General features: G+C 41.6%; 1 protein-coding gene across 1 annotated transcript in view; it reads left to right on the top strand.

Moving 5' to 3' along the window:
* Positions 1–22,001, top strand: part of PARD3B (par-3 family cell polarity regulator beta) — an 868,889-nt gene that overhangs the window by 576,549 nt on the left and 270,339 nt on the right. The window contains exons 17-18 of the mRNA XM_014546096.1: positions 17,385–17,588; positions 18,293–18,530. Of these exons, the coding sequence (XP_014401582.1) occupies positions 17,385–17,588; positions 18,293–18,530 (442 nt within the window). The remainder of the gene's footprint in view (positions 1–17,384; positions 17,589–18,292; positions 18,531–22,001) is intronic.

Genomic DNA, 22,001 nt, shown 5'->3' with positions numbered 1-22,001 from the left:
AATTGCACCCTGGCTAGGTGGCTCAGTTGATTGGAGCATCATCCTGTACATTAAAGGTTGTAGGTTCAATCCCCAGTCGGGGTGTACAAGGCTGTTTCTTTTTCACACTGATGTTTCTCTCTCTCCTCCTCTCTCTCTTCCTCTCTCTCTAAAAATAAATGAAAACATATCCCCTGGTGAGGATTAAAGAAAAGTTAAGTTGCTTCCCCAAATCATGTTTCTTAAATTGCAACAATAGGAGAAACTTTCTTAATAATTTGAAAACAAATTAGGGTTAAAACAACATCAGAATTTTGCCACCTTTCAGTTTAACAAATTAACTTTGGGTGTAAATACACAATGTAATATACAGGTGATATAGAATTGTACATTTGAAACCCATATAATTTTTTAACCAATGTCTCCCCAATAAATTTAATTAATTTTGTAATTGCCTAAGCTCATTGGATTAGGTGCCCCACGGCCTGAATCATTGTTAGGTCTTCATGTGAAACCAAAGCCTTCAGAGGGTGTGAATCTTTACACTACTGTGGCCAAAGGCTCTGTCTTAGCATTTTAAGGAACCAGTTATTCTATTCAGCTCCCAGAATTCAATTCAGTAAACAGCAGCAAAATGTATACAATGTTTTCTTTTTCTACAACCTCATTTGAATCAAGGTGGCCCTAAGCGCTTTCATTCCCCAAAATATCATCTGGTCGCTATGCTATACCATACCCCTTATTAATAACCTCACATCCAACTTTTCAAAAAAAGTAATTGTAGTACAAGATACATAGCACACAATTTACCATCTTAACCGTCTCGGAGTGTGCAGTGTTAAGTACACTTATGGTGCATCTGACTTTTAACATAGAAGATATCCTACTAAGAGCCCCTCTCCCCTGCCTGTACAGCCAGAGCAGCCCCGGATTTGGTGATCTGGGGCGGAAGGTCCCCCCATACCCACCAAAGGGAAAGCAGTTTTTACCTTGGGGAAGTTACTCAGATTTCTAGAAAAACTTTCAGTCGGGCTGGCTGTCATGGTGTGAATTAAAAGGTTATGTCAGAGGTTAAACTATGCAATTAAATCAAGAAAGCAGATTATTCTAGTAGCTGACATTAACTTTTGAAAAGAGCCAGAATTAGCTGTACTTACTCACCTATAAACTGCACAGAGCGAACATGGAGGGGGGGAGTTCTTCCACCGAGTACTTCCCCTTGAAAGAAAATTGTTCTGTCTCACACCTCTAATTTCTCATCTTAATTCTGTTACTTCAGGAGCCTCATTATCCTTTTCCAGATTTGCACAGGGTGACGGATGCGTTGTGACGGGTTGTTTTTGTTTTTCTGCTGTAAAAGATATTCCCTCCCTCCCTAAATAATTATCTGCAAATTAACCTCTTCTTTTACTGGAATAGTTGTAGGGATAGAATGGAGGAAATAGCAATGTGTAAGTGAGACTCTTTAGATAGGAGATAAATTCTTCGAGGCCATGAGAGTATCATTTATTAAATGACTGCCACAGTCCACTAAATGGGCCCCTTTTGACCCGAAAGAGTTAATGCTGCATTGAAAGTGTCTGGGTTGTCCCCAGCTTTGCTCCCTTGGAAGGCACTGACCCATTAATGGAAGTAATAATAATAATAGAAAACAATCCCACTTTGCCTCCATTACCCTGAAACTGTTAATGGAATCCTAATGTTTTTTATTCTTTAAGTGTAACTGAAAACTGACATTCTGCTCAGCTAAAATTTCAAATGTACTATTTTTTTTCATTTCCATTTTTATATCCCATGCAGAATGCTGAGTAAGGAACAAGGCAAAGGCTTATAATTGGTCTTTTAAATCATCATAAACATTTATTTTTTCCCCCCATGGCTATAGCTAGTGCCAATAACTCAGTCACGAGATGATGGGAAAACTACTTAATGATGCATCACAAGCTCCTTCCTAAATTCTTACCCAGAACAAGGCAGGGAAATAAAATATGACACTTGGCTCAGAAGTTGATGTTAAAGTAAGAACAAAAGTAGCTCTTTTTTTTTCTTTTTGTGTGTGGGAGTAGTAGCAGTGAACCAAATTGTCTTTTTTTTTCTTTTTGGGTAAACACTTTTCAGAAAAGCTGTATGGTTTTGTGTTTGTGTGTTATAATTAATTATTAAAAGTAGAATAGGGCTCTGCAGTGTTTGGGGCAGAGCTGGGCCCCTGCTCGGGGAGGCTGATTCTATGAAAGGTGAATAATGACCCCCTGGGCCTGTCCAGCGCCTGTCAAAGAGTGAGTTCTAAATAAAGCTTGGCTATTGTTGTGATTGCTGCTGAACCAAAACATTCGTCCCGATTCTGGGTCCTTAAATCACACACACAGGGCAAACGAGTCCCCTCCTACATGGTGCAGTCAGAATCCCTGCCTTGTTTATTGGCCTCAGAAATTAACTAATGTATTTGAGCAACTGTCGGGCACAGGGTCCCAGACCTCAGAGACCTCATTTGGCAGAGGGGTCAGTCATGCACCCGTCACCTGGCTGGTAGGGTCCTCTTCACTCTTTTTCCATTCTCCCTGTCCACCTTCATCTCTGCACATCCCCAGCCCCACCTGACTACCCTGCAGTAGACGAATCCCTGGGCCTGCCACCCCTCTGCCAGCCTCCGCTCTACTCTCTCACCCCCTATGTCTCACAGTCTGTCATTGCTGCCCATTTTTCCAGGATCCGTTTCAGTCCACAGTCTTCCTTCCCTGACTCTCACCGCTCTCTCCATGTCTTGCTATATCTCCGCTTGGTTGGGGTGCTTTCCAATTAAACATTTTGACTTTCTATATAGCTTGCTCATCACTTAGGAGGATACCCTTCTGTGTCTTCCTTTGATCACTTGAGTCCTGCGTCTGTGACAGCTGTGGAGGAAAACAGCTTTTTATTACTAATAGCAGCATATGGCATGTATATGTAGGATGGTGCAGCTTTACAATGTGCTTGTATATGTGCAATGTCATCTGATCACAACAAAAACCCGTGAGACTGGCATTCTATTACTTAGACACCTTACTTACCCTATCTGTGCCTCAGTTTCCTCAAATATAAAACAGGAATAACAATAGTATGTACCTCATACAATTAAATGAGTTAATGTACATAAATTGTTTTCACCACCATCATCATTATCATCATTAATATTATATTTTTCATTATTTCACTCTTACTAAAGAAGAAACTAAATTCCAAGTCCACACCAAAGATGCCTCCCTCCATCGGATTTCACTGTTAACCACCTTAGATGGCTTTCAGTCCATCATGCCCTTAGTTCATGTATGGCTAAGTTCCTAAATCGCAGTTTGTTTAGAAATTCTATAAAACAGAAGCTGGAAATGAAAGTATCTATACAACACGGGCCCTCCTCCACAAACAGATACCTCCTCCCTGTGAGGCAGCTCTGTCACCTCCCAAATGATAGCAGCCTAGAGAGTACAGTGGGGAGATCAGGCCCTTAATAGTAACGTCAGGTTTACTCTTCTATTGTTACAATCTAGAACAACATGTTTAATTAGTGCAATTGTAGGTAGATTCTTTGAACCCTTGGTCAATCATAGCAAGAACTGATTTTATTCCTCTTCTGAAAGCTCTTCTGTTTTTCTAAAGCACATAGCAATTAGTAGTACGTCTATAGTTATTAGTAATGATCTGAAGAATGGCCCTCTTTTCACAGAGGAGTCAGGGGCCAAATTGAGCTGATCAATTGAATACAACTCTTCTCAATGGTGGGAAATTTGTCTCTCATAAAACCCACCCAGGAATAGACTAGAACGTGCCCGCCTGTAGGCTGGCATCAGTCACCCTTCTCACAGCTGTGCTCGGCTCCTTTTTGCTAACTAGACATCATAGCCCAGGAACAGCCTTCCCTGCTCCTCAAATGTCTGACTTAACTTGCAACATCCGGTGAATTGTTATATGGAAGAGAGATTGGAGAATAGGGTATAAGTTCAGACTCTTTAGGTTATAATCCAAAGGAACCAACTTTGAACTGGCTTTTGCAAACTAAAAAGTTCAGAAGAGCATCTACATAAAGACCTGGCTAGATCTAGGGTCTCAGTGTCAACAGTTTTCTCTCTCTCTCTCTCTCTCTCTCTCTCTCTCTCTCTCCTAGTTCCTCTTTTTCAACTTCATTCTGATGAAAAAGCAAGATAGCGACCAGAAGCTCCAGGCTTATCATCCCAGTAACTCCAGTACCAAAGACGATTTCTTTTTCCTGGTCATTCTGCCAGGATTAGTTCTAATTGGCCCTATGTGAGTCAGCAGTCCATCCCTGAACGAACCAGGAGGACGAAATACACTGACTAGTCATGGCTGGGTCATCCCTTCTGGGTAAGAGTGAGGGAGACATAGCAATGCAGACAAAACTAGGATGCTCATTCCAGATAGAATAGTGGATACTGGGTAGAATAAAAAGAACGGATGTCAATACCAGGGGCAGAGCAAAGGGGCAGATCAGGATAACTGAAGAGATGTGGTTCTCTTCTTGTTTCTCTCTGAGCGTCCCTGAGACGGAGTGAAGCAGTGTTTCTGTGTACCCTGATGTTTCATTACAATCCAGCAAGAATTTCAGTGTGAGAAAGATTGATCATAGACTTTCCCGAGGGGGAATTACTAATGGGAAGACCACCTTCTGTGACCTTGTTCCCCGCTGGCAAGGGCTCCACTGGCTGAGTTATAGGGAAACTCCAGCGCGTTGTCAGATCTCACAACAACATTAAGTGGGACTTCCTTTTCATATTTGCCACCTCATTTATTTTGTATGTCCCCATGTTATTAGTTTTACTGCCCATTAATCATTATATATTACAAAACGTAGAAAGTGTGCTTAAGAGGAGATAGTGCAGGGACTGGCCGAGGCAGTCACAGCTTTGCAGTGACAGGAGAGAGCTTGGGCGTGGCGGGCAGGGCCCCTGTTGCACCCACTCACAGAGGCACCCCTGTAATCACCTTCTGCCTCATGTGTGGATGCGAACATGTCTTCTGCCTTTCCCACCAGCTCAGAGAAGGATCTGAGGAAAGCAGCTCTTTCTCTGTGAGGGCAGGTGACCAGCCACCGAAACATGTTTTTACAGAAATTGCTTCACAAAAGCCTGAAGTCAGATGATAAAAAGGAAGAAAGGAAAAACTGTGTTTTTTAGCAGTGAGTTCCATTGCTGTATAATAGAGGAGTCTTCTGCTCTATTATATTTCTTTCCTATTATCGTTTCTCACAGTATCAGTACTATCAAGCCATTCCTCTGATGAAATCTTTTAAAGGCTTCCAGTTGCATCTGCTCTGAGTCTCTCCTTTGCCAGATTTGGAGGCCCTCATGTCTCCCTTTATCCTCTAGACCAGTGGTTCTCAACCTTCCTAATGCCACAACCCTTTAATACAGTTCCTCATGTTGTGGTGATCCCCAACCATAAAATTATTTTCGTTGCTACTTCATAACTGTAATTTTGCTACTGTTATGAATCATAATGTAAATATCTGATATGCAGGATGGTCTTAGGCGACCCCTGTGAAAGGATCGTTCGACCCCCAAAGGGGTCGCGACCCACAGGTTGAGAACCGCTGCTCTAGACCAAGGGCCATTTGGATATTTATAACATCATTTACAGGCCATACACAATTTTCAACTTAAAAATCAGCCTGCTATATTTGGTCAAACATTTAATTAACTCATCCCTAATGCCTTGGCAGGGCCAGAGCAAATGATTTCATGGGCCTTATGCAGCCCGTGGGCTGGGCACTCCCACCCCTGCTCTAAACCCACACTTACTTCCCACCAATCTCCAGTTCTGTCATTTTCCCTATGGTCACTCCATCCATCCTTTGTTTCTACCACCCAGTCAGTGTGTCGTGCACTTCCCCGTTTGTGAGTGACTGCCCACCTCCTACTTTTCCTACCTGTGGTCAGTCCATCTTCAAGGCTGAGTCCTGCTTCATTCACGAAGCCTCATGACTCAGGATCACAGTGCTTTCTTTTCTCTGGATTCCACGGGTCCAAACTACTCCAGCCATGAACTGCTCCGTTACTCACAGACATGCCTATTGGCCAATGACCCCAAAAGTCTAGGACCATGTCTGGTGTGTCATTGTGTTGATGGTGTCATGCGTCAGTCTGAGGGAGAAGAGTCACTTGGCTGTGAAAGAAACGAACCTGCTCTTTATTTGCTGTCCAGACAAGGTTATTTTTATCAAGTGATCTTAACACTGGGTTTCTTTATGGAAAATGTCTCTGGAACAAATTAGCCTTTTGGGTTATTGAAAGAAGTGAAGGATATCAAAGATAATTTGAGAAGTGGTGAAGAGTGTTCTACAAAACCAAAGAAAAAGTGGAAGTTTTGAATAAAGAGTCAACATTCAAAGCTAGTGGTGACTCGGCCCACAATGTATATATTGGAAACAAATCCTCCTGGCACTCTCTTTGTTTTAGAGAATACTTGTAATGAATATAGCCATTGCTCATAAAAGAAGACACATGGTACAAACCAGTTACTTAATGAATATAAGCGGTGCTCCAGGTACCACATATAAGCTCTATATCAGGTCATCTAACTACCCTGTCAGGGAGGTGCCATTATTATTTTTTAAGTACTTTTATTAATTTCGGAGAGGAAGAGAGAGGGAGAGAGAGATAGAAACATCAATGATGAGAGAGAATCATTGATCGGCTCCCTCTTGTATGCTTCCTACTGGGGATCGAGCCCGCAACACAGCCCTGTGCCCTTGACCAGAATTGAACCAGGATCGTTCAGTCCACAGGCCGACGCTCTATCCACTGAACCAAACCATCTAGGGCGAGGTGCTATTATTATCTGTCTTACAGATGAGGAAACTGAGGCACAAAGAGGTGTAGCCTCACCTAAGTTAACACAGTTAGTTCGGGGATGGGCCTGGGACATGGGCCCAAACAGTTTGACGCCAGGACAAAGTCGTAGGTATTGCTTTAAATATGCAATTATTAGTAAAGAGGCAGTTAATTAGTGGAATGAAGAGATAACATGGTGCCCATCTCTATTTTCTAAAATGTTGGGATCTTACTACCCTCAGGTGATATTTCACAAATGTTAGGGGACTGCTCCGCATTCTCTGGTGTTATCACTTCATGTGTGTTCATCTTTACTTCACACGTGGATTATAACCTTCTGGAGGAAACTAGATGCCTTATCTTTTTATTTCTGAGGCATCAAAGAAAGTGGGAGGAACTTTAGCTCAAAGATCGTTCAGACCAGGAAAACCTCATGTCTGAGTAGCATTGCCAAGTCAATAGGCCAACATTGTTTTGTTGGCAAATTCCAGGCACTTAAAAGAGGAATTAGAAGAGAGTGGAGTCCAGTGATTGTGCTGAGTTTACATAAGATACAGTACTACAGCACCACCTCTCAGGAACGGTTTTCAAGTCACCGGGGAAAGGGAAATCACAAAACACAATTGGAAATCTCCTAAATGCATCTTAATGTAGATGAGACAAAATTATTTCCAGCAGGTAGCTGTAGCTTCAGTCAAGCATCAGACCAGCTGATTGGCTTCTGACTAAGGGTGGGGGCATATGAAAGATTTAAATGTTAAACACAAGGGTCACACTCCCTGTCATAAGATGATAATGGCATGAGCATCAAGCAGACACCATTACTCACATCTATAAGAATAGCTATGATAAAAAAGACAAGAGGTAATTAGCGCATGTAGGATGTGAAGAAAAGGGAACCTCTACGCAGTTGGTGGGAATATAAATTGGTACAGCCACTATGGAAAAATTTAAAACTAGAACTATCATGTGATCCAGCAATTCCACTTATGGCTGTATATCCAAAGGAAATGAAATCACTATTTTGAAAAGATATCTGTACTCCCATGTTTGCTGCAGCATTATTCACAATCGCCAAGACATGGAAACAACCCAAGTGTCCATTGGTGGATGAATGTGTAAAGAAAAGGTCACACACACACACACACTGGAATGTTAGTTGAAAATCCCACCATTTGGGACAACCTGGATGCACCTTATGAACATTATGCTAAGTGAAATATATCAGACCAAGAAAGACAATTACTGTATGATCTTGCTTATATGTAGAATCCAATGAAGCCTGACTCATCGAAAAAAAGAATAGAAGGGTGTTTTCCAGGAGCTGAGAAAGGTTGGAAACAGGGAAATATAGGTCAGTTATAAGATGAATAAGTTCTACTGTACAGCATGGTGACTATAGTATATACTTGAAAGTTCCTAAGAGAGTAGGTCTTAAATGTTCTCACCACACACACACATACACACACACACACACACACGAGGTAATGGAGGTGATAACTAACCTTATTGAGGTAATGATTTCACAATATAAACATGCATCAAATCATCATGTTGTACACCTTAAACTTACACAGTATTATGTGTCCATTATATCTCAATGATAAATAATAAAATGTATCCCAGGGACTTAAACAAAAAAAAGCAGAGACTCACAGAAATCAGTCCATTTCTCCCAACTCCTGCTCTCTCCTTGACTCGAATTCACTCTAGAACACACTGTCATTGAGTGAGATGGTGAGTGAAATTGCTCTCCTTACTTAACTTATTTTATCCTGCCCCTCCTCCCTCCTTCTCCTCCTCTGTAGCTCTCTGGGGACATGAATGTACAAGCAAATTTAGGAAAGATCAACTGTGTGTGGTGTGGTCTCATTTTGAACAGGAAAGAACATTGTAAATTAGAAAGCAGCAAGAGAATGCGAGTTACTAATTACACTTGTCTTTTGTTCCTCTTAGGACCAAGCACAATTCTGAGCAACAAAAAATACTCAGGAAACAGTGGTAGCCGACTTGATTTTGGCTTGACATTCATTAAATTGAAATCTTGCTTAATGTGTATCTACAAAGAGATTGTTATTTATGTTAACACAAAACTGAAAAACCTCACTTTCTCAGTAATTGAGAATATGAAGTTGTTTTTAGTACAGTCCCCTCTAAAAAGAGAATAAAATAATAAAGCAAAATGTAGAAAAATAATGTTTGATCCTAAAAAATACATCAGTTTACACATTGTGTAAAAATATCTTCCTGTGGATACCATCCAAGAAATCAGTTTGACCTTTTAGTTATGCTAATGGTTTTTAAAGCAAGTTATTAGAATTCTTTATATTATACTTTGTTTTGAGAGTACTATAACAAATGACCCGCACAACACATAAACCATTCAACAATCAAAAGCAGAAGAAAAATGTGTTGTCAAAGCAAGTCATACAAAGAGTAAATGGTAAAAAAGAAAAGGGGGTGGGTATCCCTGAAACAGTTTGTGTTCAGAGTGAAAAGCCTGTTACCATGATATACAAGGAGGAGCTGGAAGATAAATAAAGGTGTTCTTGGCAGTGGGAAAAGATAAGATGACTGAAAGTGCATATAAGGAGGTGGAAATGACAGGAAAGGTTGATATTACAAAGAGAAGTTGAGGGAAAGGAATGACTATTATAAAAAGAAAGGCCAAAGCATAGAGAAGATGAATGAATAGTTATAGGCAGGGTAGAAATTACTAAATCCTTGAAAGTGGCCCAAAATAACCTAAGCGCTGTATTAACAAAGAACAGGATGCTCTGTGTGGGCTTGGAGGAAGTGAATCAATTGTGGGTGTGTTTCTCCAGGTAAAACTTTATTCGCTCTCACAGCATTGGAGAAAGGGGGCATCCAGTGCTATAATGACCCTTTACTTTCACCTTCATTTACTCCTACAACAAATATTTATTTAGCACTTCTCTGTGCTGAGGATACAAAGATCAGCAAGACTAAGGACATGGTAGGTGGCATTTATCCATCCTCTTATCCGATTTCACAGGTAGAAAAGCTTGCCACTAAGTCGGTTTGTTTGACTCTCAAAATGAATCTTTTTTTCCCCTGGTAAATAATAAAAGTGCCAGGGTTTTTTGTTATCTTTTGTTTTCTTTAAGTAGCTGTATTTTCCTCCAGAGACTGATGCTATTTCTCTAATTTTTAAATTCATTATGGTCTTCAATGCCAATTTTGGGTGGTTTTAAATGTATATGTTTGTTTTTAATCCAGTGGCGTTTTCCTGATAAGGCAGGTAAAGGAAAACCAAAAGATTAAAACAAACCAGTCTATTGGGTTGAATTTGCCTGAGTTCTTCAGTTACCTTAACAGAATCCATCCAGAGATGTGGCTATATATTTTTTTTAAGTGATTTACCTGTGAAGTTGAGCCATTTTGTTATCCACAAAATAAAAGAAGACAGAAAAGTGTCATAAGAATATTTTCAGTGTGATAAATTCACTGTTATTTTTGTTGAACGTAATTTGAGTCCAGGAAAGAAATCAAAATATGGCATAAGATTTTGACTTTCAGTATCTAAAAGAAGGAATCTTTAGTAATGAAAATTAAAGTGTATAGCAACTCTTGGCAAAGATTTAAAGACCTTTGGAGGGCCATGACCACACACACAATCGAAGCATTAGTTGTATTTGTTCACCTAATCTTCTCATATTTTCTCTAGATATTTTCACTTTAAAATAGATAATGTTTGAAGGCAGAGGAGGGATTATGCAAATATATGAATCTTAATGAGAAGTTGATTATTGAACATTTTGACGTGAATTTCAGGAAATGATGAAAGACCCTGGAATTTATTAAGGCTTAAGAGAAAAAGCTCTGCTCCCAGAGAACTTAGAAATTGCCAGTAAAAGAACTGAGACCCAAATGACAGCAGATAATGTATAAGCCAGATTACTTTATGCCCTGTGGTAATGACTAGGAAATGGGGCACTGTGATAAGCTTGGAATGATGATCAATATTTGGAATACTGAGATAGGCAAGAAAGTAATTAGTCCCATTATGGACACAGTTAGCACAGATAACACAATTTGGGAAATTATACATTTGAATATTATGGGGAATTTTTTTCGAGGCTAATGGATTTGCAATGATATCTATTAAAGCACATAAGACATTTTGCCTCTAGGGAAACTACTAAAAAAATCAAATATACAAAATTTTCAGTAAGTGTAATCTAAAATAAAAAGACAAAGTGGGATATGTTAATGAATAAAATGGTGCTGTGACTTCCTACTTGGAATTTATAATAATTTTTCATTCAAAGAGTTTTAAGGCTATTAATTTCACATCACAACTCCCCATGAAGCAAGTAAAGCATTTCTATTGTATTTGCCCAAGTTCATTGCTCATAATACAGAAAGGCCAAATTGATAATGAAAGCAAGCTATCTTGATGAATTCCTGGCCTTTTCAGGTTTCATGCTGTGACCCCTGGTTAGCATTGCAATCATTTTGGTCCCTAATTTACGCCTGGGCACAATTCCTTTATTTTCAAGGGAGGGGCTCTAACTTAATTAATTTCCACTAAGTGCCTTGAGGACCATTGATGTTATTGAAATGAGCAGATTAATACGTTATTTATTGTTAATTTATCATAAATATTTGTTAATTATTAAGCTCTAGCTGGGAGAAAAACTTGCCATGTATTTGAAAGTGAATACCTTCCCCAAAACAATTTCCTATGTTTTAATAAGAATGTATTGGAAGCAATTTCATCAATAATGGAAGATCCAATTACTGGTCTTCTGGATTAAGGCATTCTTTTAATGTGAGACTTTAATGCTGGAATGGGAAGTTCAAACATTGCCAATGAAACCTCTGACTAATTAAATGATTATAGCCTAAAGGGAAGGGCAACCAAGGCCCCATCATTAATCTTCCCACGAATAGCCACTATATGTGACAAATAGATGGAAAAGTGTAAGGAGTTATTTGGGGGGAAAAATCAGGTTCAACTTTTAAATTAAAAAGTAAAGGAAGTATATCTGTTTGAAGCCCTTTTCAGCTTTTGCAGAAGGAATAGTTATATTTAAGAGTGCAGTGGTAGCCCAGCTGTTGTGGTTCAGTGGTTGAGCATTGACCTATGAACCAGGAGGCCATAGTTCAATTCCCAGTCAGGGCACATGCCCGGGTTGTGGGATAAATTCCCAGTGGGAGGCGTGCCGGAAGCAGCTGATCAGTGATTCTCTCTCATCTCTCCCTCTCCCTTCCTCTCTGAAATCATGCAATGGTGGATTGAAGCAAATGAACTGTGCTGGGCCTTCACTTACCCACATGTTTAGAGGTAACAGTCATAATAGTTATCATCAATATTTTATGAGCATATACTATGTGACAGGCACTCTTGTATCCTTGTCTTATCCTCATTTTACAGATCACAAAACTGAGGTTTAGAGAGTCAATAACTCAAGAAATAAGTAGCAGAGTGGGGCGTGTTGGGATTTTCCACAGCCTCTCCTCGTAACCACTCTCTGTGAACCACTACTCTCTGGACTGTTTTATTCTCTATTATCTTATTCACGGGCCTTGTAAGGAACCAGCAGCAGTTCCAGCCCAAGTTCAAGGGCAGGAATCTAAGTCTGAATCAGAGAAATTGAGGTTCACACCCAAACAGTCGTCCAGGAAGGACTTTCTGTTTCACCGGTGAAGTGGGCCTTCGTAGCTAGAGGGCTGGTGCAGTGGTTTCTCAGACTTTTAAGAATCTGTTTTGTAGTGACCCCTCTCCACCTACACAGGAGCTCTGAACTCCCCTCTCCTCGAATTTTTAATACCCATGGGAGAACTGGTGGCACGACTCCTTTAAATCTTTAATCTTGGTGTGTGTGTCCATTCTCTCATAACACTATTTTCCTAGTTGGCATGGAGTAGTGGATGTGTCTGAGGGTGGGTGGGGCCAGGAGACATGACCCTGAAACTCCCCTTTACATAAGGAAGTCTTCTGGGACCAAGTCAAGGCAGTCCCGTTCATTTGAGAATAGAAGAATGTTCGAAAGTGTTATAACATCTTTTTAAAAAATGATTACAGCCTGGCCAGTGTGCTCAGTGGTTGAGCATCCATCCATGAACCAGGAGATTACGGTTCAATTCTCAGTCAGAGTATATGCTCGGGTTGCGGGCTTAATCCCCAGTAGGAGGCATGCAAGAGGCAGCCGATTGATGATTCTTTCATTGTTGATGTTTCTATCTCCCTCTCCCTCTCCTTTCCTCTCTCAAAATCAATTTTTAAAAAAGATTACAATCATATTTCTTTAGGAGGCCTTTATTTTAAGGGAATATTTGGCACATGGAACTTACAGTATGTTTTTATTATGCCGCCTATTTTTGACACGGAAGATCCCTCTTTTCACACCTTGATAACTGTTGCATCATTTATTTTGAGAAGTGTGTGTATGTCAGGTTCATATTTCTGATGGTGAGATAAGTTTATCAGGATCTTAGAGAACATGGTCACTGGGCATGGAAATCATAGGTTACAAAATAAAGCCTTCTTACTAAGCGTTGGAAGATATATTCCTTGGCCTGTGCACCTAGCCTACGCTGGCCTGAAAGTCACTGAACAGTCGTACTCAGATCAGTTCTGTAGATGCTCAAAGTGGGACAAGTAAACACTCAAATTTGGACGAAGTCCACCCCATGACTGATAACACGGGGTATTCATAGATCACTCTCTCAGACAATTGCTTAAACTCAGCCACAGCCAATATCATATCAGCTACAGATGAAAACGTGAGGAGTGATCATATTTTAGGATGACTTCAGTGGGATAGAATGACTGAGATTTTTTATTTTGACTAATTATTTACTTTATACTATCCCTTCAAAGAGACCTTTTCTTTTAGTGGGAGCCTAGAAAAAATATTTGGGTGAATAATTAGGCTAAAAATAGATGGTGAATCTTCCCATTCTAAAAGCTATGGAATTCCCAATGCAATGTGAATCTCAGCTGGAATTGGTGAGGTCAGGAGTACAAAAGATGGATTGAATGTAACATTTTATTGTACATCATGAAATCTATATGTGGTAAGGTACTTTTTCCAAAGGTTCTGTTGCAATTGAGTGCTGATGCCCATCAATTGACATAATAATCCCTCCTGCAACCAGTAACCTTGACCTCTCCTTAGAAGCCTCCTGACACATAAAGGAAATGTGTGCCCTGGTCAAGGTCCATATCAGATTCCCCTTTCAGGTGGAGATTCAGTTCCATCAGGTCAATGAACTTGTAAATCCTCGTAGAAACCTTCCTGAATTTGGATTCTCCTCTTTACCATCAGTCTCTCTTCCACTGCTACATCCTGTTTACTCCCTGGGAATAAATATAAACACTTGTTTCAAGCCTGAAAACCCCTGAGTCCACATTACAACCTAGGACTCAACCACCCTTTTTGCCTTTAGTTTTACTATGTACTGCATCCAAGAGTGCCACATTGTCATTGGGACCAACATCAGTTGATGCTTCTAATTTGTGATGTCTCTTTATACCAAGTGAATCTTATATACTAGAAGCCTGGTGCACGACATTCATGCACTATGGGGGAAAGGGTCCCTCAGCCCGGCCTGCGCCCTCGCGTGGGCAGTCAGACAGGGGTCCTTAGTGCTGCTGCGGAGGCGGGAGAGGCTTCTGCCACCGCCACTGTGCTCACCAGCCATGAGCCCGGCTTCTGGCTGAGTGGCGCTCCCAGCACTGACCACCAGGGGGCAGCTCCTGCATTGAGCGTCTGCCCCTTGGTGGTCAGTGCGCATCATAATGACCAGTCATTCTGCCATTTGGTCAATTTGCATATTAGCCTTTTATTATATAGGATTTGTATAACCCATGGGCACAGACAATAGTGTGATAGGCTTGGTTTGGGGGGTGGGGAGAGAGTAGGGAAGGGGGAGGGGGTCAATGGGGAAATAAAAGGGGACATCTGTAATACTTTCAACAATAAGTATACATTTTTAAAAAACAAAGTGAATTCATTGCTGGCTCTATTAATCCTACAAAGTCCATGAATCCTTAATGTTCAGGGTTCTTCGAATGAGCAGCAATGTATTTGTTCCTTCTCAAATATAACTTCTCTCTAAGCTTCAGATGAGCTCCTTTTAGATAACATGCCTTCTATCTTGGATGATTTATTCACTTTCATGTTCCCTGGAATTTATTGCTAGAGGTTGATGTGAATACTTACAGTTTGGGTTCCAATATAATCTCCTGGATGGCAATTAATAAATAAAAGATGGTTACTATTGTCAACAGAAGGATGAGGCTTTCTCAGACACTTTCATCTCCGTGTTTTCACCAGACTTCATATCAAACATCCCTAGGGCTTGATGGTGTAAAACATTTTCTGTAAACTCCAAAGCTTTTACTGTTGCTTCAATACCCCAAGCCTCCATGTTGCTTTTTTGTTTTCTTGTCAGAAATGACCTTACTCGATTTCTGTTTATTCAACTTACCTTCCTTCCTGTGAATATAAGAAACATCTCCCTTTTTGGATTCAGTAGGAATGTATTCTCAATACTTATGACTTGCAAGTAGTACCTGAAATATGTCCCTGAAATCTATTGGGATTTTGTTTTTTGCTTAGTCTCATCTCTGTTGCATTTATTGGAGATGCATTATCACTCCATGAAATGCGGTGTTTATTGTCATCATGTGTATTATTCAAAGTGCAAAATTGCCTCTCGACAGTTAATGATGAAACTGTAAAAATATATCCAATTTCTGCAGTTTGCCTGCTTGACTAAGCTCGAGGCTAATCTAAACTAATGCTCTTCTTTTAGAGACGAGGAATCTGGAGGTCACTTGAAGTAGCTTGACCATAATCAGGAAGAAAGCAGAGGCCAAATGACATTAGGCAGTGTGATGCAGAAAGGGTGGAGTTAGGCTGCCGCAGGACAGTGCCCAGTTCTGACACTTAAGTGTATCACTTTGGGCCAAATATTTCACTGCTCTGTGCCTCAGTTTCCTCATCTGTAATGGGACTAACAGTAGTGCAGTAGCACAACTATTAGGCTTATAGTAAGGTAATACAGGTAAAGCACTTAGAACAGGACTAAGCATCCTTAGCTGTCAGCATTCTTGTAATTATTTTGACTATTTTTAATATATTCAGAACTTATGAAAGGTGTGTATTGTTTTTTAATGTTATGTGTATTTAGGTAGGCATTTCATCTTTGTATAGGCATTACTTCTTTTCTATTCTTTGCATTATTTAGTGCTGTGTTAAGCAATTAGTATTAAAGGTGGGCGCAGTAGAAGAGCAAAGATACTGATCGTAGTTCAGTGAGCCTTATTGTGTGCTAGGCACTGAAGTGTAGGTACTTTATGTACACACCCCTGGACATGCACGCCATCTATATCTACTGAAAACCTGCAAAGGAGTTTATTTCCAGTAATGCCAGTGTAGCCTCGTCATCTTAATCTCCTTCGTAACTGGAGAGGATCGTGAGCCCTGGCCCTGGTGGCAAAGAGCCCTGATAGGATTCCTCCCATCTTCAAAGTGAGCCTGTGCCGCTGGTATTTGTGTAGCCTTCCCCTGTTGTGGACAACGGAGAGCCCGGCTGTGGGAGGGAATGAGGGAAAGGAGGCAGATACAGGGCAAGACAAACAGTACAAATGAAAAATAGTGTATATCAGAACACAAATTATTAAAACCTATTTAGGTATTGCTTATTTCTTTTTGGAATATTATATTATATTAAAAAAGCTGCCCCTTTGTAAATACCCAAATAGAAATAATTTGTAACAATAAGCATTCACACAGAAAAGTTATTTTCCTGCTCGCTTTGCTTTATTTATCTAGAGACTAAATAAATTGTATTCACCATGCACTAATAGCCACCAGAGTAAGGTAAAGTATTTAATCACAAAAATTGCAATCGCTTTAGTGTTCTTTGATTTCTCTGTGTAGGGTACTTAATAATTATAAAAGCAGTGATGGATGTAATAAAAGCTACAGGGTATGGGGGTGCTCGAGATGGGTACTGGAGAACAGCATCCTTTAGGTTGGGCGCTCTGTGTAGGTATGTGTGAAAGTGTGTGTGTGTGTGTGTGTGTGTGTGTGTGCGCGCGCGCATAGGAACACACAGTCATATACACACTCTCACACATGGAATCTCTGCAGACCGCCGTAACCTTTCAAATGTATATGTATGTGTGCGTGTGCCTATGCACATATATACACATACATGTTTATTTCTATATATGATACCATCTTAAATCTTTCCACAACTTTATACAAAAGAAAACTAAGGCTCAAATCACAGCAAGAGGCAAAGTACCTGGGACCTTTCAGTCCGCAGGCCGACGCTCTATCCACGGAGCCAAACCGGTTAGGGCATGATACCATTTTAACTTTTTCCACAACTTTATACAAAAGGAAACTAAGGCTCAGTGGAGTCAAGCCACTTGCTCACAATCACAGCAAAAGGCAAAGCCGGGGTTGATCCCCAGCTGCCGCCCGCTTGGCACCCCTTTTGTAAGATGCCCAAACAGAGAGATTTTGGGAACAGCAGACCTTGCCAGGTCACCACCTGCTCGTAGGAAAGAGGTGACCGTTGGCCTTTCTCTTCCAGAATCTCCCAGCAAGGACTTCGGCCCCACTCTGGGACTGAAAAAGTCCAGCTCCCTGGAGAGCCTGCAGACGGCGGTGGCCGAGGTGCGCAAGAACGAGCTGCCGTTCCACCGGCCCCGGCCGCACATGGTCCGCGGCCGCGGCTGCAACGAGAGCTTCCGCGCGGCCATCGACAAGTCCTACGACGGCCCCGAGGACCTGGACGGTAGGGCCAATGCCTCCTGCGAGGGCTCCTTCATCCCGTCATTACCCACGAATCGCGGGCGAGAGTGTGTGCTTAACTGTGGAGGAAAATGACTTAGGGATCCCAATTATAGTTTCGATATTAAAAGTAATTCATTTCCCTGATATGTTTTGCCCTTTGGCTTTACGAACATGAGATTGCATAAGGCAACGTGCAATTTATTCTACTGCGCAGACGCGAAAGAAATGTTCGCTGTCACTTTTCTGCGAGGACCAACTGTCGTTCCCCCTGAAGGTGGGAGCGCTCCGTCTGCGTTTCTTGACATTCTTATTGGAGCCATTAGAAGCAGCATGAACCCCCACCCCCACCCCCCAACGACTGCATTAATGGGGTGGAAGCAGTCGGGTTATCTTGCGCTCAAAAGCCTCTCCTGGGAATAACTCCCCCTGCTTGTTGCCCAGCATGTGCGCTTTCTGAGCTGATCAAGGTGAACAAGCTGGCCCTCAGAGAGAGGCGTGCTTTCCCATGTATCAAGCCTTTCCTATTCATCTCCCACTCCTGCACCAAACCAGATGTAGGTGGTTGTCTCTTCAAAGGGTACCAGTGGCCCCTGGAAGGGTAGGCCTGCAGAGCGCTTTTATTCATTCTTCTGCATTTAAACTGTTCTTGGGACGCTAACACGAAGTGCCCCTGACCATGTGTGTTGATATTTTTTCTCTGCACAGACGGGTTGTCTGATAGGAGCTCTCACTCCGGCCACGGAGCCCTGAACTGTGACTCGGCCCCTCCGGGGAACTCTGAGCCGGAGGACCTGGAGAATAAAGCCAGGAAAGCCAAAAAGACGAAAGAGAAGGAGAAGAAGAAGGAAAAGGGCAAAGCGAAAGGCAAGGAGAAGAAGCAGAAGGAGGAGAGTGAAGATCCAGAAAGGAAGATAAAGAGGAAGGGGCTTGGTGCCATGCTGAGGTAGGGCCTTGCTTTGAAGGCTAACTTGGTTTTGGTTTCCATTTGTTCGTTCGTTCGTATACCGTGGTGAAATCACCCATTTATGCGCATTCAGCGGCATGCATACAACTTTAAACTGAGAACGCGCTTGCTCCTTTTCTGCGGACGCAGAAGGAGACTTCTTGGGTGGCTCAGAAACTCATGGTGATGACAGGAAGCTATTCTGTATCTGTTGTCAAAGACGTGGGCAATTCCCGCAGCCCTTGGTCCCAAAGTGCTATGCGGATAAATTAAATGTGAGTCCTAACTGTGACCTTTAGGACAATCTCTTTGAATAAAGAAGACTGACCAGATGAACCACACCCCCCTATTTACCCCCATGAGACTAGGTGTGTACGGCCAGGCCTGTGGGCCCATGGGCTGTCTGTCACCTACAGAGGCTCCGGGATCCAGTGGAGGTGTCACTGGGTCTGGAGTCAGATGACACTGGTCTGAACTCATGCAGTAGCTGCTGGCTTCACACATACCACTTACTGCCCTGAGCCCGAGCTTCCCCACTCCCAGAGGCTGGCATACCTGCTCTCCTGACACGTGTGAGACAAGGTCTCCTGTGCAATCGCTCCATTGACTAGGCATGGTCGCAGCTCCAGTCCGAAAACAACCCCTGCGTTTGGGTTGGTGTCAGGACCACACCTGCTTCTCAGTCTGCAGCCAGAGGTGGGGAGAGGAGGAAGGGGAGCTGGGGGAGGGGGAGGGAAAGGCACTATTACAACAAGGATAGGGTTTTACTTAACTGGTTGTACCTGGTATAACCGGGCTGTTGGGTGCCCTTTGTGGGCCACTTTTGTGCATTTTTCAGGGGGCTCCCTACTGCACCAATAGTGACATAGGAGTTTCATTTTCTCACTGACTTCCTGAGGCCCTGTGACCTCAGACCACACAGCCCTGGGGCCTCCTCCTCACCCCAGCTGGTCCACCACAGTCCGAGGTGGCCGTAGCCTAACTTCCTCTACAGGTGATCTCTTGTGCCTCCAAATGCCAGAAGTACAGTCTGTTCCCTGGTCCGTTTCCTCCTCACCCTGCTCCAGGATGCCCGCCCAGCCTGGCACCTCAAAATTCTCCAGGGCAGAGTCAGGCATGGCTCTGCCTCCCCAACTCGAAGGCCACGTGCCAAACTCTCCCTGGAATGTTCTCATGCTGGGGAAGATCAGCAAATGTTTGCAAGTCACCAAGCACATATGTAGGAAGTGGGATGACAGTCTCCTTTCATGCAGTTGCCTTCACATTCTCAGAGGGGATTTCTGCAACCTCCCCATTAATTTTGTTGGTGTGAGAGATGGAAATGCCCCTGTTCATTACTTTCCTTACTCACAGAAAAACCTCTCTTTCTCTCAGTCTCTACCCTCTGTCCCATGGTCTGAAGGTGAGTGAGAGGAGGGGATAGGTGATGAATCACTTTGGCCTTCAAATTAAACCCTTAGGAGATCTCTCTCTTAAAGATGCTGAGTGGTATTTGTCATCAGATGTTCTCAGTGTCTGGATCTTGAACTGAAATTTCTCACAGATACGGAACATTTCATTTGAATTTTGTTATTCATATATATATCCTAAATATCCTCTCTGTTCAATCGATTATATATAATAGTTGTTCATATGGAAAATAATGCAATAATTAAATAATAATAATAATAAACTCTGATACTTATAAACTCCTATATATGACATTTAGGGGACATAAATAATACTGATACCAGTAGACAAATCTCCCAAAGATCAAGGAAATGGATTCTCTCTGAAGAACCTCTAGAAAGGAACACAGACCTGCCAACCCCTTAATTTGAGCCTGTTTTTGTTGTTTAAGCCACTAAGTTTGTCATACTTTTTTATAGCATCAATAGAAAACTAATATAATTATCATCATAATTATTACTATTTAATGTCATAGTAATTGATAAGGAAAAAAATTCTATAGAGGCTTAACTAGAGTCGTCTATAAATATAAAAAACTCTCAGAGCTTCCCATTTTCTAGAATATTACTATATTAAGCCTTAACTTGATATGTTACTTCAGATGATTGGATTCGGCAGGTTCATACTCCATTGCCCATAACACAGAGCCGGCTTTTCTTGTTGTTCAATATGTGCTATATTTTCCTCTGTTAGAAATCACAGGGCCTCCTAGATCCTTCAGACATCTAGCAACTCAGGGTTTGTTCCTTTCTACTATTTCAGCAAAATTAAGATCTGAAAGGTGGTGTTTGATTTTATCTCTGGTGTAAAAATAGCAACTGTTTTCCATAGCCTTTTGCATCTGAGTTTGTGAGCATATTGGAGCTCCTGCTACATGCACATTTTCAACAACAAAGAACACAAAAGCTGTTACCATTAGCCAAGAGATTTTGCCTTAATTCTCATCTGTTGCTCAGATGCTATTGACTTAGTTTCTTTCTTATTTAAAAAAGATTGATTGCTTTAAGGTTCCCTAGGAGTTAGATGTGTGGTTTAAATATGTATTATTTTTTCCATTAGCTTTTTTCACAGACACTTTCCCGAACCTAGGGCTTTAATGTAGGTTGTGTACTTGCACCATGTACTGTGGAACCTGGCCAAGGGCCTGAGTGAGGACTGAAATTCTGCTTCCTTCTGCTCACCACACCTTGCATCGTAGAAGTGCAAATATGTTGGCCGTGGCTATGCTTGTAAAAAAAGTTGTGTTGTGTGCTTTTCTGATATTAGCTGATCCACTCCTGTTGGTGATATGTAGGAAGTGGTACAGTGCAGCTGATTAATTAATTTAACCTACTCCTGATCCTTTTGAAAAATTGTGGCGGATCTCATTAATTCATATCTTAGCATGTGTTGTCTGGGCCCAGGATGCTTATTCTGTGCTGATTTCAGAATGACCTTGCAGATTCAGCCATGGCTTGCTTACACAGGCCATAAATTATCGTGGAAAAATAGGCAGGGCTGGAACCCACCCACGTTGCTAGTTTCCCTATATCCTGTTTGCCTGCTGTTGAAAGAGAACCTTAGGGGTTCAAACCGCTTAGATTCCTCCATTATGTGTTTGGTTTCCTTTAGGCATTGTACTCTTTATGGCACTACCCTGTGGCCCATGGCTCTTTGTAGCCAAAGAGTGAATGAAGCTCAAACCTCTCAATAGACACGCCCATTGCTATCAGCCTTAAGCCACCTTCCTGGGGTCTAGCAGATACTTCCTAAGCACTGAAGAGAAATATCCTTTGACTAACAAAATCTTGCCTGTCTAGAATGAAAAACCCAGGAATCAGTGTCTGATTTCTCAATTATTTAATAACCTTGTCGATCTTTATATTCTTTAAACTGAATTCTGCCATAGATTTGTGTTTAAAATCCATTCTTTTATATCATAGCTGCTGTATTATCTTCTTTAAATTATAGGCCACTCACTTCAAAAGCCTTTGAATTGTCAACTGGTTTGGGATCCTGAATGGAAAGCCTTGATATTGTTGA

The sequence above is a fragment of the Myotis brandtii genome, unplaced genomic scaffold (assembly GCF_000412655.1).
Source record: "Myotis brandtii unplaced genomic scaffold, ASM41265v1 scaffold43, whole genome shotgun sequence".
NCBI lineage: Eukaryota > Metazoa > Chordata > Mammalia > Chiroptera > Vespertilionidae > Myotis > Myotis brandtii.
Note: the sequence above shows the minus strand (reverse complement) of the source record. Positions and strands in the feature narration are given on the sequence as shown.